This window comes from Triturus cristatus, chromosome 12 (assembly GCF_964204655.1).
Source record: "Triturus cristatus chromosome 12, aTriCri1.1, whole genome shotgun sequence".
Taxonomy (NCBI): Eukaryota; Metazoa; Chordata; class Amphibia; order Caudata; family Salamandridae; genus Triturus; species Triturus cristatus.
The window spans coordinates 605818733-605837764 of NC_140595.1; the positions used below are offsets into that span (position 1 = coordinate 605818733).

The window sequence follows — 19032 nt, forward strand, 5'->3', positions numbered from 1 at the left end:
CTGAAGGCTTCAGAGAGGTCTAGGAGGATCAGAGTCGCAGTCGCTCCTCAGTAGAGCAGTGCTCAGATATCGTCAGTAGTCTTGAGGAGAGCTGTCTCGGTGATTTGGTTGCTGCAGAATGCGGATTAGGAGTCGTCGAGCAGGATGCTCTGTTCCAGATGTGAGGACAGTTGTTGGATGGTGCCTTTTTCGAATACGTTGGCTGGGAACTAGAGCATTGAGCTCAGTCGAGAGTCATGGAGTTTATTGGGGTCTGCCAATTGTTTCTTTAGAAGGGTGTCGACTTCTGCGTGTTTCCAGTCCTCAGGGAAGGCGGCCATGGCAATTGAAGTGTTGAACAAGGTGTTGAACAAGGTGGTGAGTATGTGGCGGATTCTGGCTTCGCCTAGGTAAAAGATGTGGTGAAGGCATGAGTCGGTTGGGGCCCCTGACTGGACAGAGTCCATGATGGAGGCAGTGTCCTGTGGTGCGAGCTGGCTCCATTCAGTTAGATGGATATCTATGGTGGTAGTGAGGTTGTTTTGCTTGAAGAACTTGATGGCCTTGGGCCGGGGTTTGAAGTTTCTGTAGAGGTCTGTGATCTTGCTGTGGAAGAAGTTTACAAGGTTGTTGCAAAGTTAAAGGGGGTAATGTGGTTTTTTGCAGCTCAGGGGTTGGAGAATTCTTGGACGGTGTTGATTTGACAATTTCGGAGTTAAAGAAATGGAAAAATTAAACTCATCCTCTAGTTACTAGCCCTATGGTAATGTACTATAGTCATTTGTTCACTTTTTAATATTTGATTCACCCTAGCAAAAAGCAAGAAAATATTAGCATTTATTCTTCGGGGCTGATGCTGGTAAAATACCTCGCAGATGGTGCCAGTGGTGTTTATATGGTGTCAAATCAGTTAAAGTCTGCATGGGTTACCCACTCAAGGTTTACCTTTTTATAGGAGCTTTTGGCCGTGTACGGTCCATTTGATGTATGCAATTCTTCCTTTACACCATATGAATAGTCTGTATTTAGAGCACCTCTTATTTTTTGTGCTATGTTTGCTTGAGGATAGCTTATTTTTTTTCCAACAAATTGTAGAGTATTTTGCCTATTATTAATTGACATCATTGCACATACACTAGTTTTTTAATTTTATTTTTAGATGGGACTTTCACAGATACAATATGTAAGAAGTTGAATAGGGATGATCAGCAACAGGGGAAACTTTGTGGTTCCTTTTAAATATTTTTTAGCATAGAGCTTTAGTAGATCACTTAAACATTTCAGGTACATTGGTACGCAGGTCTGGCTCTTGAAAATGTCAACCATGCATTGTTTTTCAATAACTTAGACACTGATATCATAAAAGGTTAGCTGGTCTCTGCAACAATAGCAGGTGGGGTGATTCAAAAGGCTTTGGTGCGAAGATCCAGGCAGAGGAAGGCTTTGGTACCAGTTACGTCTGGAATATCTAATGTAGGCCCAAGTGAGCTAGATATATATCAGACCCCCTGGGAAACAATAGACTATGTAAATGAGTTCAACATAGGTTTACTGTATGTAAAAGTATCATATTATCAAGTTAGTATTGGAGTTATTAAGAGCAGTATATCGGGGAAGACATGGGTGAAAAATATCTGATGGTATCCCAATGTACCCGGGAAGAACTAAGAGTATAAAATCGAATATGGAATGAGGAAACTTGAGAGAGGTCCTGGTGGGGTGAAATTGCATTACTCACCTAAATAATAAAAAAAAATTTTGTCTGCTCAGGTATATATTATATATAGAAGCAATACAGGGATGTGAAGATACAATGGACAAAATGCCACAATAAAAATGCTAAGCGAAAGAGAGTAGGTTTAATGCTATTAAGGGCCTTACGTAATGGGTAATACACAGATATATATATATATATATATATCTTTTTTACAGCCACGAATAAGGTACCCGACTGTGTGATTAATCGACATCCACCAGTGGAAGTTTTTAGCAAATAATAATTGCATTGGACGGTGGTTTACCATTAATACACCGCCGGATTGAGACAGCGACTTGGCTTGGTCTTCAGGTGAGACGGTCTCCTTCATACACCCGTAAATAGAACAGGGGCGTGTTAGACCTGTCAGCCCTTTGGGTGGTCCCTCCTCATCATTATTTCTTTTGTCCCACTTTTGCCTCAAACCCTGTTTGAATTTTTCCTTTTTGGGAACCACCAGACTTTAGTGTTGCTGCAGATTCAGGGAGCCATTTTACCTACCCCTGAAACTTCTGTCTGAGGGCCTGGAGCACAAAATGGTGGCCACCTGTGACATCACCAGCCTCCACTGGAACCTGCTAGCACCTTCCAGAACATTCCAGAACCCTGTGACAGTTGGAGGCGGTTTAGAATGTTGGGAAGCTAAGAGAGAGAGTTGGCAGTTGGAGCTGGCAGTTGGCACCTGACTGGTGAAGAGTGAGCAGCAGAAACTTGAAGGAGGAAGGAGTGAAGCAGCAGGGGTGGAAACTTGTGCCTGGAGTGGGGTCCATAAACCCACCCTTGATACTAGTCCCTACTGACTGAGCCCAGCCTGGAGCCCTGTGTGGGAAGAAGCCAGAAAAACCATCCTAAGGACCTGGACAGCAGGAACAGGCCTTAGAAACAGAGAACAGCAAGATCCTGACCTGGAAACTGGGGTCCCTGGAGTCCGACGTCGAGTAGCCTGAGACCGGGAGCCCGAGGTGGAGAAGCGGCGCCGACTGGAAAGCGGACGTCGTACCCGGAGCCGCCAGAGGTCGAGAGAGGGCGCCGTCAGAGGTCGTGAGGAATACCAGAGGTCGAGGAGGAAGTCACCCGAGGTCGAGTGAGCGGCGTCATCGGAGGAGTGAAGTCCGCCCTCCGGAGTCGCCGGAGACCGAGGTGAAGCGTGCCGGAGGTCGGGAGTGGAGATCGCACTCCGGAGTCGCTGGAACCTGAGAGAATCGTGCCGGAGGTCGGGAGTGGAGGTCGCACTCCGGAGTCGCCGGAAACCTAAGGAGAGGAGCACCGGAGGTCGGGAGTGAGGATCGCACTCCGGAGCCGCCGGAAGTCGACATCGAGTCAAGGCCGGCCGACGTCATCGAATCCGAGGTCGCCATCGGACCGGAGCCGCCCGAAGTCGACATCGAGTAAAGACTGCCCGACGCCATCGAATCGGAGGTCGAGATCGAGATCGAGCCGAGGCCGCCGACATCGATCCGGAACCGCCTACCGGCGTCGTCAGGAACTGACATTGTGCCGAGGCCGCCGACATCGAACCGGAACCGCCTCACGGCGTCGACACGACTCCAGCGGTGTCGGAGCATCAGAAAAAGGGCAGTAAGTGGAGTAGAGGGCGCCTAAGGCCCTGTGGAGACCTGAGAGACTGCTCTAAGGGGCTAGGGAGGTGCTGGAACCAACCTGACTGTGCCAGGGGTGAGTTGGGACTAATCTAGAGAGGTTGTGTGGAGGGAGAGAGCCAGGTCTCTGGTATTCCCCCCTTGATCTACCTCAGTTTAGGCCTCAGCCTTGTCCAAGCCAGGGAGTAGACACCCTCAAGCCTTCCACATCCCCACAAGCTGTGCCTGGGCCAAATCAGCCCTTAGGAATCCAATGTGATCTGATTCTATGAGTGTCACTGTCAGCTTTTAATTATTTATTAGGGGCACTGTATTTATTGTATTTAACCTATCTATTGCTTCACTGTATTTATTGGTCCACAGTATTTATTGATGCACAATATTTATTGGTTTACAGTATTTATTGCCTCAGAAGATTTAATTGCCTGTATGTATTGCACTTATATTTATGCCTTCATTATTTATGATCACCCCTATTTATTGAATCATTAAGCCAGTATTTATTTGACCTGCACTATCTAAAAAGTTTGTATATTGTGATTGTCATTTATTTATCTAATCAGCAACTAAGAGAAAAAGAAGATAAAGAAAGATATTTTCATAATTTTTACGGTGTAGAGTCGTTTTTGGAACGGATGCACGCATGGTTATTGTTTGGGTATGTCGTATGCTTAGCACGGAGCCTGATTCCTGACCACTCGAGCCAAGCTACCACTGTATGTCCTGGAAAGACCCCGTTACCACCAACCTCTTCAGGCGTGGGAGTGGGGAATTTCCAACAGGCGTGCTTAAATTTACAGGCAACAGTTAATAGCAATTAAATACATCTTTCAGATGAAATAAGTGTGCAAGATTAGTGAAGTCGATCAATCTGCAAAATAGTTGTCATAAAGAGACTTGAAAGGTAAAAAATGTTTTTATCCAGCTAGAATTCTGATACGATTAATCATTTAACAGGTCATAATAGAAGTAACACATGTCCTAATATTTTTAGAATTCACGAGGATCATCTTTAAACCCTCGACAACTATTGTAAAGTGTTACAAAACCAACTTCCGAGTGCAGTTTGGCACCGGTGAGTGTAAACTACAAGAGACTTAAAAATTAAAACAGTGTGTGAGTATGGTAAAATTAGTGTATTATGGTCCAGTTTGGGACACTGAGGGTTGACGCACTTATAAATTGCATAAAAGATTACGTTTAATATAAATGTGTGATAAAGAAGTTCTATAGGTTTTAGTATAAAATATACAATGGAATGAGAATTATCTTGTTGCATTATAGAACTGATATATAGGATTCAAATGTATTTATATGTTGATTTGTTTGTTTTATTTATAGGTCCGATATGTAACAGATTTTTGGTTTTAACTATAATCAAATAAGCAGAACAAAGTTATTGTCCTGAAGAAGGTGGCTTAAACACAAATGTACCACCGAAACGCTTCGACACCTAAGTGGTGTTAAATTGGGCAGGAGTCAGCATCAAATAATAGACAGGAAATTTATATTCGTGCTTTATGCGGTCTATAAGTTTAGCCTAATTAACATAGGAATGACAGTGTATTGTCTTTATATTTTCTCCTTTTAGAATGGTTTTGTTTTTAACTGTTTAATGTCATGAAGTAATTTTGTGTGATTAATGTATAATATGCATTTGTGAAATGTATTGATTTAATAAATCAGAGGAATATATTTACTAAACCTATTTTTTAGAAGTGCTTCACTCGCGTGTTTTCAGAACCCATATGAATGAATGGTGAGAGGAGTGTGAAAAGTTGAATTTGCCTTCCATCCAAAGAGAATCCTTTTGTGTTAACCTTATGGTTTTGGGTGCTCCATTCCTTTGGATTTAAAGAGTCCCCTCTCCTTGAGCTTCCAATTTATCATAAGTGCCTAAGCTTAAAATCTATACATGATGCTGATGCATAGCTATGCATCAGTCCCAGGATGAGACACCTTCATGTTAGATGAAAAATCATCCTTTGACCACAATTTATTCATTTTAAACTTTATTAACTTAATCCTAGTTTCATTTCTTTTTGATGTGTCGAACTGGTAGTTCCGATTTTCAAATGCATGTACTATGCTCACAGGCCTTAGATAAAGCATGTCGAAAATGTCAATACAACAAGTAGTCGTGAAGTTTTTTTAAACCCAATGCATTTCGGGCTTGTCGCCCTTCTTCGGGGGTAACTGTAAAGCATGAAAAAACAGCACATCAAAGACACTTCAAGGTACGATTCAAATCATGTTTGTTAAAACCTATGGTGATGCAAGATAATTTAATCACGGAAAAACCTATGGTTATGAAGTCATGCCGAAACTAGAGTGAAAACCCATCCCACCTATTGATAAACCAATATTATCCCCTCCATGATAAAGATAAATACAATAACTTAATAAATAACAAGTAGCAGCGAACTCATACTGTAACTCAAAAGACAAAAGCAATTTAAAAAAACCTACGAAATGCTGCGTTATAGCGTTGCCTACCTCAAACTTCTTAACTGATCACATAAAGCGGCTGCTGGATTAACCCTCCGTGTCTGAGCAACTAAATTCACTAGCAGTGTTTAATAAAGTTGCGCCCCACCCCCATTCAAACCACGTGTTCTGCCTTTCATGCAAGTATAAACATAGAAGAAATGTTTTAACCCCTTCAGCGCGGCGCGGATTTCCGCGCCGTGCTGAAGGTTCTGAGCGCGGGCGGGGCCATGACGGAGCGGTTCCGTCATGCGCACAGCGCAACCGACGCTCATGACGGAACCGGTCCGTCATGAGCGTCGAAGGGGTTAAACAAAACTACGGGATGTCAAAACCAAAACAATTAATGTTTTAATACATTTTCACAAATGTCTCTTTCACATAATTCTACATGATAAAACATAGATTTGTGTTTTCCGAAATTGCATGAAGTGAATCATAAGTGAACGTTGACATCCTTAAAACATTTCAGGTACATTGGTACGCAGGTCTGGCTCTTGAAAAGGTCAACCATGCATTTTTTTCAACAACTTGGACACTGATATCGAGAAGGTTAGCTGGTCTCTGCAACAAATAGCAGGTGGAGTGAATCAAAAGATTTGGGTGTGAAGGTCCAGGCAGAGGAAGGCTTTGGTACCAGTTACGTCTGGAGTGTCTAATGTAGGCTCAAGTGAGCTAGATATATATCAGACCCCCAGGGAAACGATAGACTGTGTAAATGAGTTCAACATAGGTTTACTGTATGTAAAATCATCATATGTGCCTAAGCTTAAAATCTGGCATATATTCAACCACCCTGAACTTATGTTGGATAGCCGTGAGTCAAGGTACAGACAATTAATGACTGCTTTAACTCATCTCCTTACACGCAATTTACCATCACTAAAAAGAATTGGGGGGGGTGGGGGGGGGGGAGAGGCGGGGATCATTCCGGCCAAACAATGTTTAACAATTAAATTAAAATTTAAGTCAATTTGGTCAGTGTTAATTTTTACTAAGTTGAGATATTGAACTTCTTAGCCTTGCTGAATACGGAGCAGTCTCTTGCAAATACAGTTGTCAAATGCTCTTGTGCTACAGCGCTTCTGCACAGCTATTTCAATTGGCAATCAAGTCAATACAACAAAGAAGACAAGTGAGGTGCAACAGCAGTAGTGGAAGAATGCTTCTCAATTGGTCGTTCTCGTGGTCTTTCCTCAGTGGAGCCCTCAGTACACGCTGGAAGATGTGATTTGCAGGGTCAGTCTTTCAAATAAAAACAAGCTTGTGGTATCTATTTTCAATAGAATGTATCTAACAGGAAACTCTGGGTCGTAGTTTCTTGCAGGTTGACATGAAGCAGATTTTTTTTGTAGGATTCACAATATAATATTCTACCTGGTAAGTTTCCCCAAGCAGTCTGTTTCTACTGCACCTTCCGACCAATGGACTTGCCTGCCAGCAGAGACTTGTTTCCTAAACAGTATGTGTAATTGGAAATAAACTTTCCAACGTCTGGGAATTACACACCATGTTTGGAACAATTACTTCTTCTATTTTGAGCGGCGCTACCTCGTTTCCTTTGGGTTATTTTGATTCATGGTTTTTCATACCCGTTTATCTTCAATTTTAGATCTGACAAAAACTATTTGTAATTCTACCATTAACTCAATTGTGGAGTTCAGTTCCACACTTGAAGAGCAATGTAAGAGAACACCTGTCCTCCTGATCTGGCTCTGTGTATGCATGGGATGTATGCGAGTAGGAATTCTACAGAGTGGAGGTGTTTGGGTGGTTGATGAAAGGGGATGCAAAGTTTCAAGTAAACAAGACATAAATTGTGTAGTGCCTTGAATGTGGGTGTAAGGAGTTTGATGTGCAGAGTTGGTTCTGCTATAATGGACTTAAGATTGAACTCTTTCAGAATGAAAATAATTTATCGGCTTTGTGGAATATTCTCCATGACACAGCCCAGGATTGTTGCCTCCGAAAAGGACTAGGAATGGAGGGTGTAGCCTGTATTAGGGTACGGATGACATTTGCATAATGAGGTTATTTATCATAATTATCTACGTCTTACCACCAGTGGGAGGGATCCAGTCATGTCCCTGTGGTGCAGGTCAGAACAGAAATGAAAGATCTGACTCAATGTGTATTTCAAGGGCAGGTGACGGGTTCTCTGTAAGGCAGTTTCAAAGAATGCATAATATGTACAGGCGTGGCTGGGCTATATTAATCAAGCAAACAATATGAGAGTTAAAAGAGAAACCTCTTTTAAAACCATGCTTTGTTTTTGCTCTGTTGTGAAATGAACAGCCTTCTTTGCCACCAGGTAGCTTTTCTCTAAACACTTTGGCAATAGGAAAGAAACTGATGTAAAATAAAAGAGCATGGACAAGGCGTGACCCCAAACATCACTGCCAGAGTGAAAGGAGTCTTCCAGAGGAATATTAATCTAGCACGGTTCATGGCACTGCCAATTCGGTTATTGAAAAAGTCAATTTTGTATAAACGTTGTCTTGATTATTTTCTTTTAAAGCCAGTACAAGTAACAATGTTGCTCCACTGGCAGATTTCCTTGCACCTCAGCAATTGAGTTGGAGACATTCTTTACATTGCTCGGTCAGCATTAAATGAATGCGTATTGTGGGATGCAGTGAATGTACACAGTGACATCCATGGCAGTTGCCTGATTCTGTTAAACTGGTTTAGTTAATCTTCGTAAAATGTGTCACTCTCCAGTGCATCTAAGCTAGCCACAATGCGTTCTTTCCAGACCTCTAGCAGGCGTTTTTGGATAAAACGTTCATAGTCTAGTAGCAGGTCTAAAAACTAACATCCACCACGGGAACAAGCATCACCATTAGACAACATCCAAGGACAAGAGTCACCTCAGAAGAAATGCTAACTCAGGACCTAGTGGGAAAGGAAATCCCAGTAGAACATACGATTCGATGCCAAGAAATATTACCACCAGATTCTGATATCTAATGGCCTGTGAATCATGGCAAATGGCATTCGCACACTTGAACATATTTTCTGTAGTAGGCATGTATGGCATATATAGTATTTCAAGATTACTGTCCTAAGCCAGGGTAGGGGTTTCGCCCAATTCATTTCTTTGCATTTTATAACTTAGTTTTCTTCTTTTTTGTTTGTGGAACCAAAAGGGTCTGGGTGTAAAGAAACCACCATGACAGATGAGCTTCTTGCACCTAGTTGGATCACCTGGGGATCGTAGCACTGCATAACTTTTGCAGCGCTTGCTCATACATAGCTGTATCTCCACTCCGATAGACTATAACTCCTCCTATTGCTCTACAACACCTTCAATGCATCTTTCTCATCAACTACAGTCCATGCAGGAAGGACTGCCACATTAAATGCTCTGGGAATCTTCTTCATCCTGATCTATAGGTAAAGTACTCCTCCTTTAATCACTCCTCCCCAGCCCATCATCATAGCCTCTCCTCACATCCAAGTGTTGTGACTGCTTCACATAAATCTCCCATAAGGTTGCTGCAAATATCCTGAGTCTCTGTGCCAGATTTATCGACAAGGAAGTGGCTACTGAAGGATAAAGGCCTCGATTACGAGAAGTCCTGATTATGCAGGTACGGACACGCGCTTTCATGCATCGATTGTCATGACATTGCATACTGGTTAAGGACAAACATGCCAAACGACACATGAAGAATCTGTGTCGTGACACCCAGGCTTTTTGCCTTACCTTGGCTGTTTTCAAGATTCCATCGTTCGTCTCTGGATCGGTTTCAACTGCAAAGTTGCCACCCTCATTGCCTTTTATGATTTTGTACACTGCATTCCAAGCTTTGCTGTTTTTTGTATCATTGTCAGTCACAGTAAGTCTCTGACACTCAAATCCCACCTCGTTTTCTGGCACCTCGGCAGTGTACTGCAAGACAGAAGAAGAAACCGAGTTCATATTATTGCAACGCTATCTCAAGAATACAGGTATCTGTAAGACCCAAGAAACAGCAGTTTGACTCACTATAAGCACTACAAAATTAACAATTTATATATACGATACTGAACGTCTATTCACTATTCTAACCCCGCAGCGGGTATAAACATAAAACAGTTGAATCAATGTACACAACTACTGCAACAATATAACAGGAAGAGAGAGGATGAAAGAAAGTGAAGGAGCCAAAGAAAGGATGATAATGTGAGACAGCACAATAGATGGAGGACTAGTCCACATAAACGCATGTAGAGGACAGAATGTCAATCTATTAATGTGGCAGACTGCCCACTACACATTGAATCTCCTGTTACTCGAACCAGATTAAGCAGCCTCCACATACTTTGCCACCAAGAAACCTTAACCCTACTCCAGGGTGAAGCCTGCTTGTACGTGAAAAAGGAGATCAGATTCAAGGGTCATCAAATCACTGGTAAATTAATTAACCATCGGGGTTATGTTTTTTGAGATGCCTACTCTCTTTAAAGATAAGGGCAGAAGCGGACATTGACAACAATGCTGTACGCTTGCAGTAGAGGTTTCACAGTGCCGTATTTTAATGGCTGTGCGCAGGGCATTATGATGGGGACCAATGTGAAGAATAAGCCCCATTTCATTCCAAAGTGTTAAAAACAGCACAAAATGGAGGAGCTGAAGTGAACCGGAGGTGTGCAGGAAGATAATAGTCAAAATATGTGGTGGACGTGTCTACCACACTATGTTAGGCCTGTAATTTATTGCAAATCTCATAAAATGACATGCTTTTATACGCAGCGGATAATTTCTCATGTGTCCACCTATCCCCAACAGTAAAGTTCATCACAATTCTCAGCCAAACCCCTGCAACGGTGCACCTTCCTATCTTTAATTTTACCCCAGTTTGAAGAACCATTTTTAGAGTAATTTAGCAGTTGCCAGAATGTACCATTTGAATTGTGCTTTGCGCCATTGACATAGCATCCTATTGTACTGCTATGGGAGACTGTGGTGTTGCAGAGTCCAGGACAATAGCTAAAACATATCAATTATGCTACCTTCTGGATTTATTTTTATAATATTGCTCATATTAATGTAACATAAGTGTCACCTGCTTTCTGGTCACCACACTCGCCTTAAATGACCAACTGATGAAATGACTAAGCCAATAAATGACTCCGGCTCAGACTCCCACAAATGTGTGAAAGGCATCAAGTCGATTTTACCTTGTGCCAAATCGGATCCCTCTTTCAGAGAAACTCTGGTAGTGTGATAAAGGGTTTCCCAGAGTATCTCATTAGCTTTGCATCACTAGATGGTAGTTTTGAGGATTCCCATTCTCCTGTCCTCTCAGAAACCTGTTAATCTAGCTAACAATTAAATAAAGCCACTGCTTTGACCTCCAGATTATCTGCACATTCCTGGAAGGTGTTCAATCTAAACAGGCCCTTTTTAATGAATGAATGAATACAGATTTATATAGCGCATGGCTACCCGAGGGCATCCCAGCGCTTGGTATGACATCTTATCACTCACCACTACTTACGGGAAGAGAAAAGTCTTCAACTGCCTCCTAAATCCAAGATAATCCTGCTCAAGACGAATATAGTGTGGAAGCCGGTTCCAGAACATTGCCGCATTATAGGGAAACCGACGCCCTCCGGTCCTTGACCGTTTAATCAAAGGAACTACAAGAAGTTGTTTGTTACTAGATCTAAGAGTTCTGTTAGTCCGGCATAATTGCACCATAGGCTGAATTATAGGGGGACCAATACCCCAGAGCGACTTCTGAATGATACACATAGCCTTAATGCGAAGAGGGCCGATTGTGTCATGACAAACCAAAGATTCTGCCCAGAGTGGGAGCCTATTTGAGTGGACCTAACTAAGTTCATGGGTTAGAGAGAAATGACTGCACAGGCGTCACATCCAAACCTATGGAATTGGTCTCTTGTAGAATTGCAGGAGCAGCCAAAGTGAAGTGTGTTAATCTATACAAACTGCTCATCAACAATACGTTTATCATGAAGTGCTGACTATTTTGCATCACAACACATCTTTTGAACATGATCAGCAGTAACACGTTGGCAGACGCACCACTGTTGGGTCAAATATAGGAGCATTATCATTCGTGTCTGTAACCAAGATCACGGCAGTACCAGTCGTCACCATCCCCTTCCCCTCGGAGTCGGTGGCCGTCAGAGTCAAGGTGTACTTGGGGAATTTCTGCAACATAAAAAGAGTGGATTTAGAAGTCATTTGAGAATTTAAAAAAGCAAAGTAATACACAAGTATCGCACAAGCTTGGTATCAAAATGAATGGTGAATGTGATACTAGCGTACACTGGAACACACGTAACATGCACATTTAATGAGACCTCCAGAAGTAACTGAAAAACAAATTTCACAAAATTTCCTCCCTCACCCCCCCTTCTCAATCATTTGCAGATTGCTGTGACGTTGCAGAGAAGTACATATATGCAGGACCGCCAGTAGATTCTACTTATACTACAGGGCTGCTACGAGGTGGGCAGTAACTGGGCTGGTACCCAGCAGTCAGAGGTAAAGGGTAGTTCGAGTGGGGTAGGAAAACTGCTGCAACTATGTTAATCTATTTCATGATTTGGGTTTACATCTCGTTCCCAAAGTCACTTGCTTTTATTTTGCTTTGTACCAGAAGCAATTAAGAGCATGTGACTGAAGAAGCAAATCTGGCAAATTATTTTCAGGTCGACGCATAAAACTATCAGCAACTGGGGTACATCTATTACTCATCAATGCAAGCAGCACTAATTTCTGGGATATTTGTGTTTTTATTCAGTAAAGGTAGGATTGCTTCAGTTTTACAGCAGTCATTGAGATTTGGGTACACCAATACCATCAGGGAAGACGACTAATAAAATGAAGTTAATCGAGTGCATCCAGACTTCGACTTTGTGGTTTAACTCAAACATAAAAGCAATTTGCCCAAAGTCTTCAACAGTGACCTGCATATATAGGGCCTTATTACGACTAGAGCGGTCCACTGGTGACATATTCCAATGCTGGCGGTTGGACCGCCACAGGACCACTGCTGCCGCCGGTGATCCATGGTGGTGCAGCGATCTGGGGCAGCAATACGCTGATGGTGCAGCTGTGGCCCCATCAAGCAAATTTACAAATTGCCCTTACCTATATCATTTCCATGACGGTAAGCCCGCCAAGGAAAGAATGATGGTGAGACAACTCCTGGGGCCCTTACAGGGTTCCTAGTGGCCTGGGAATGCATGCAGGAAGGGAACATGTTGTGCCCCTTGTATGTGTGCAGCCCCAAGTTCCTACACAGCATGGACTACATAACATGGTGCATTTCATGCCGTGCAGGAACATACTGCGGCGGTCGCACTGCGCTGCCTTTTTATGGGTCACATGAGAGCCTTTGAAAGGCACTGCAGTGGAACCACCCAAGCAGGACCGCCCGACCTGGATTCCATGTTAGAATCCTTTGGACAGTCTGACTACGGGTTTGGCAGTGTTGCAGCGGGCGCTGGTGTGGCCACCCTCTGCAACACCACCAAACACGTCATAAGAATCAGTTACTAACTTGTGTACATCACCTATTCTGCCACAGAGAAACTTACTATGTATCACAAGGGGTCATCTATGCACACCCTACTTAGTGTCACTCTACTAATTGGTTACCCCGCCAACTCAAACAGGCCGGGATGTTGGGCTATGCTTCAGGTATCCCTTGAAAAGGAGCAGCTTGCCAAGAATTGCAGTATGTAGGAAGCTGGCTCTTTCTATGATATATCAAAATGAGATGTATCATGTAAAGTGTCCATGGGTCCCCTTATGAGTGGACTGGGGCTTTCTAGGGCAAATACATACAATAGTCAATAAATGAGATACACGACTCAATGAGATCCACACCAATTTATAAAAATAACACGCATCTTTATATATGTTTCGGCACCAGAAGCAATTAGTTGAGTTAAGTACATTTTTAAATAGAAATTTTTTTTAGTCCAAAAGGTGGACAGTGCAATTTTGAGAAGCTGCAATGTTATCCTATGGGAGGGAAAGTCAGTGGGGCATTCAAGTACAGTACAGCAGCTTACGGGACCAAACTCCAGGAGTTAAGGTGAGTAGTGGGCAAGGTTCAAGGCAGCACCAGCAGATCACCACCAGCGGCACTAGGGTGGCCAGGTGCAGGGGTGCAAAACAGTGTTGGGTGTCCAGTGTTACTCTATAGGAATCGATCTTCGTGCAATGAGGCTGCAGGCTCGGAATAGGTCAGTTGGGCTGAACTAACAGGGGGGCTCAGACATCACAATGCTCGGGACGTAGGGACATCTTTGCACCTCTTCTCCATGGCGACAGGGTCAGAGGTGTCTTTAGACGTTGGGTTTGTCTTACTGGGAGCAGTCCCGGTGGAGGGAGCATGTGAGCAGAGGCTGCAGACAATGCGAGTTTACTGGGAGCAGAACCACAGTGGACTTAGTCTCTGGAGGGTTGGGGGACCACGATGACACAGTTGGCCCACTTCAACTCTGGCTTGGAGCGATGGGTGCAGTGGTGTCTTCAGGTGTCGGGTTTCTGCAAATCACAAAGTCTTCCTAGTATTCTTTGGCTGCCTGCAGGGAAGCAGGTCCGCTACTTTTCAGGAGGCCTTGGTTCCTGGATGAAGTGCTGGCAGCTCTCCAGGATTTTGAGGACTCAGCAGCTGCAAGACAAGTTGACTTTAGGTGCAATTGTTGAAGACTGACTGACAGAAGGACCAGCGGGGTTGGCGCCAGGTCAGTTCTTGCAGGATTAGACTCTCCACGTCCTTCATATCGGCAGGATCTGATGTCCTGGTGCCAGGGGCTCCCCTAAAAACGAATTTAGGGGTGTTAGGGAGTGTAGGATAGTAGCCAATGGGCTATTTACACTTGGTGCCACTACGCCCCCTATAGGACCACTTACTGTAGGAAGGGGGCACAACCCTGTCCCAGAGTTCCTTAGTGTGCCATCGCAAAGATGGCCACTTCTGAAAAAAAAAAAATCACACCCACATCAGGTTAGGCCACCTTAGGGGTGGTACTGGCCTGGGGGGTGGGCATGCCAGAGTAGCTAGTTTCCCCCCCTGTCCAGGTGCCAAAGGGCTCTGGACAAAAGGGTGCGGGTCTGCCTCCTCTCCTGTTAGGACTGCAATAGTCGCATTTCATAGGCGGGAGTTTCTTTGAAGCTTGACGACCTAGGAGTGCTAATCAGTAGGTCATCCTGAGGGAGGTGGTGTGACCACTCTCTTCCTGTGCATGCTTTGTTTCTGACCTCCTGAGAGCAGAGGCCCTCACCCTAGGAGGTCAGAAATCTGCCTTGGCTGGTAGGCTGGCAGAGACCATCCAGTCACCACACCAGAGGCTGTTTGGTTTTCAGGCGGGCACCTCTAAGGTGCCCTCTGGGTGCCTGTATAATGAACCCAAAACTGGAATCAGTGTGGGTTTATTAATACGAGATCCCTATCTTCAATGAAGCCATCATGTAGCTGGGGACTCGTTTTCACCAGTGTCCAGCACATGTTCTAAAATGGCTTTCCTGTTACCTTCTAACGGCAGTAATGGAACTGACCAGCACGCAGGCATATCTGCTCATGTAGGTATGCCCTCACATGTAGTATTAAGCATCCTGCCATAGGGCTGTAAGGCCTGCTGTAGGGGTGACTTACAGGTGACTTACAAATAAAATATGCATTGTTCGAGGACATGGCACAAAGGGATGTGTGACATGTCAGGTTTTCACTTTTGTCTGCACCAAAACATGCAGCCTGCAGTGGCAGTCTTACATGTGTTTGGTGAGGGGTCCCTCAGTGTGGTACAATCTTGTTGGAGCATTTGGGGGCCCCCTTTCATACCCCAGGCCCTAGGTGCGAGGGATATCACTTACTAGGGACTCACAGAGGGTGCTAACGGTATTGTAGATTGGGGGAAACAACTGTATAGTTTTGGGAAAAAAGATCAGGCACTGGGGACCTGGTTAGCAGGAACTCGGTGCACTTCCTGTATACAACACATCATCCCCCAGTGATGCCAATGTGAAGGTCACATCTGTACTTGAAGTAAAGAGGCCAGACCACACCAGGAAGATGGATCTCTCAAAGCGGTGGAAACGGGGACCCACAGAACAGGACTCCACAGAAGAAAAGGGCCTACTTGATGTGAGTTAAATGGTATTCTGTTTTAAGGAGAAATTGTTAGATTGCTACAATGGGGTAGAAAGGCAATTGGTATGGGCATATTGCCCTGGAGGCATAACATCAGATAATTTCCGAACGTTAAGGAAGATCGAATAGTTTTACCCGTCGGTGTAATTTTGCAGCTTGAAGATCTTTCTGGATTCACTATGCTGTGCATTATTCCGCGATCTGGTGGTTGGGTCCGGATTCGTAGTCTTTCTTTTGTTTTTTTTTGTAGCCCAGGTGGGAGTCGACGTCCCACCATTTGGTGCACCTCTCGTGACGTCGTCGTGCTTCCTGCGGAAGTCCCACCTTTGGGGCGCCATCTTCGGGTTCTTTTTTCCTCTTGTTTCTTTTTCTTTTCTTTTTTTTTTAACCCTAGGCGAATGATTAAAGTATATGTCCACTTTTCTGTAGTATTTCATTCCTTCTGTACTTCTCTGTTTTTCCCCCTCTTCCTCCAGCCTCATCTTCCTGGCGGAGGTGGGTGGGTTCGCTAGTGAATCCAGAAAGATCTTCAAGCTGCAAAACTACACCGACAGGTAAGAAACTATTCGTTTTGCAGCGTGAATCTTTCTGGATTCACTATGCTGTGCATAGACTTTGTAGCGGTTTGTTATCTTTGTGGCGGCTGGGTGGTAGATGAGCATTGGTCGTTGAATATGTGTTGAAGCACCTTCTGTCCTACTTGTGCTTCCTTGTTCATCTGTAGGTCCACGCAGTAGTGCCTGGTGAACGTGTGCACCGAAGCCCATGTTGCCGCCAGGCATATGTCCTGAATGGGCGTGTTTGCCAGAAAGGCAATGGTTGCCCCTTTCTTCCTTGTGGAGTGAGCTTGAGGCCCCTCCGTTAGCTCCCGTCCTGCCTGTTTGTGACAAAACTGTATAGTTAGTGCAATCCATCTAGCAATGGTGCCCTTTGTCACTGGTCTCCCCATGAAGCTAGATGCAAAGGACACAAAGAGCTGCTGAGTTTTTCTGTGCTCCTTGGTCCTCTCAATGTAGTGCATCACCGCTCTCCTAGCCTCTAGAGTGTGTAGAGCCTTTTCTGCGTTCGAAGTTGGGTTTTGAAAGAAACTCGATATCTGAATACTCTGGTTCAAATGGAATGCCGACACGACTTCAGGCATGAAGTGTGGGTCCGTTCTCAGGACAATCCTGTCCTTGTGAATCTGTATGTAGGGCTCTTGTAGCGTTAGTGCTTGCAGTTCGCTCACCCTGCGTGGTGAGGTTATGGCTACCAGAAATGCCGTTTTCATAGTCAACATTTGCATTGATGTCTTGTGCATGGGTTCAAATGGTGCTTTCATAAGCTCCGTCAGGACCACATTGAGGTTCCATGCCGGCGGCGGCAACCTTTTAGGTGGCGCGATTAGTTTCGCTCCTTCCATGAATCTCTTTACTACCTGCGACGTAAAGAAACTTCCACCCTTCTCCCCTCTTGTGTAGGCTACTATCGCCGCTAGGTGTACCCTTAGGGAGGTGGAGCATAGGTTACTTTTCAGAAGGTGCGTGAGGTATCTCAGCACTGATGAGTCCTTTGTCATTTTATTCTGCAGGCCTTTTTTGCCACACCATATTGTAAATCTTTTCCATTTTGCACTATAGCATTTGCGTGTAGTTGGTCTCCTTGCCTCTCGCAGCACTCGCATAGTGCTTGGAGGCAATCTAAGGTCCGCAAACTCTAACTCTTCAGGAGCCATGCCGCCAGGCTGAGGCTTTCTGGCTCTGGATGTAGAACCTCTCCATTCTGCATGGAGAGCAGGTCCTTTCTTCTTGTGAATCTGTGGGGATTCCCTTGAGCCATTTCTAGAATTTGGGAGAACCAAGTCTGCCTTGTCCACTGTGGTGCCACCAGGATCAGTGTCATGTTGCTGGTTCTGCATTTCTCGAGCACCCTGTGTAACAGTGGTATCGGCGGAAAAGCGTAGGCAAATGTCCTTGACCAGCTTATCCATAGGGCATTCCCTTGGGATTGCTGATCTGGTTGCCTGGACGCGAAGCTTCGGCATTTTGCATTCTGGCGTGTTGCAAATAGGTCTATTGTGGGAGTTCCCCATTTCTGGAAAAGCTTCTGCGTTTCGTGCCCATTGAGCTCCCACTCGTGTGAAGCGGAGGTCTGCCTGCTTAGCCAGTCTGCCTCCACATTGTCCTTCCCTGGTAGGTGAATCGCTAGCAGGTCTATCTTGAGAGGTATGGCCCATCTCCAAATCTCCTGTGCCAGAGTGGAAAGGGGGAACGACTGTGTCCCACCCTGTTTGTTGATATAAAACATGGTTGTGGTGTTGTCCGTTTGAATCAACACTCTCTGGTTGTACAGGTGCTTCTGGAATGCCTTCAGGGCTAGCAGGACAGTCTTCAATTCCAGGTAATTGATATGTCTGACCGCATCTGCCGGAGCCCACAGACCCCTCACTCTGAGTTGGTCCATGTGTGCTCCCCATCCCCTTTGAGATGCGTCCGTGGTGATGGTCACAGTTGGGCTTGGTGGTGCCAGGCTTTTCCCTGTAGTTATGTTGTCCCTGTTCCACCAAGTTATCTCTTCCTGCACTGCGTGCGTAACAACCACTAGATCTTCCCAACTTCCGCTTGCCTGTGACCATTGCTGTTGTAGCCATTCTTGGAATGGTCTCATGTGAAGCCGTACATTTGGGACCAGGTGGATACATGACTCCATCATCCCCATGATCTTGCTGACTGTTCTCACTGTCAGAACTCGCCCCTTCTGGTAGAGGCTCGTCTCTCTCAGTAGGGCTTCTGCTCTCCTGTCGCTGGGCACGACCGTCTTGTCTATGGTGTTGATTTTTGCTCCCAGGACAATCTTCACCTGTTCCGGCTTCATTGATGACTTCCCCCAGTGTATGGAGAACCCCAGGTTCGTCAGTGTCTGTCACCTGCGCTGCGTGTTTCTCGCACTTTTCGTGGGTGTTTGCTTTGATCAGCCAGTCGTCTAGGTAAGGGTACACATGAATCCCCTTCCTTCGTAGGTATGCTGCGACTGCCGACCGGCATTTCGTGAATACCCTTGGTGCTGATTTTAGCCCGAAGGCCAGGGTCGTGAATTGGTAATGGTCCTG

At 44.8% G+C, this 19032-nt stretch overlaps 1 protein-coding gene across 2 annotated transcripts in view; it reads right to left on the reverse strand.

Moving 5' to 3' along the window:
- The window catches only part of CDH1 (cadherin 1), a 186782-nt gene that overhangs the window by 84139 nt on the left and 83611 nt on the right, over positions 1-19032 (reverse strand). For both annotated transcript variants that reach the window (XM_085639938.1, XM_085639939.1), the window contains exons 8-9: positions 11858-11986; positions 9530-9715 (exon numbers count right to left, since the gene is read on the reverse strand). In XM_085639938.1, coding sequence (XP_085496064.1) covers positions 9530-9715; positions 11858-11986 — 315 coding nt within the window. The remainder of the gene's footprint in view (positions 1-9529; positions 9716-11857; positions 11987-19032) is intronic.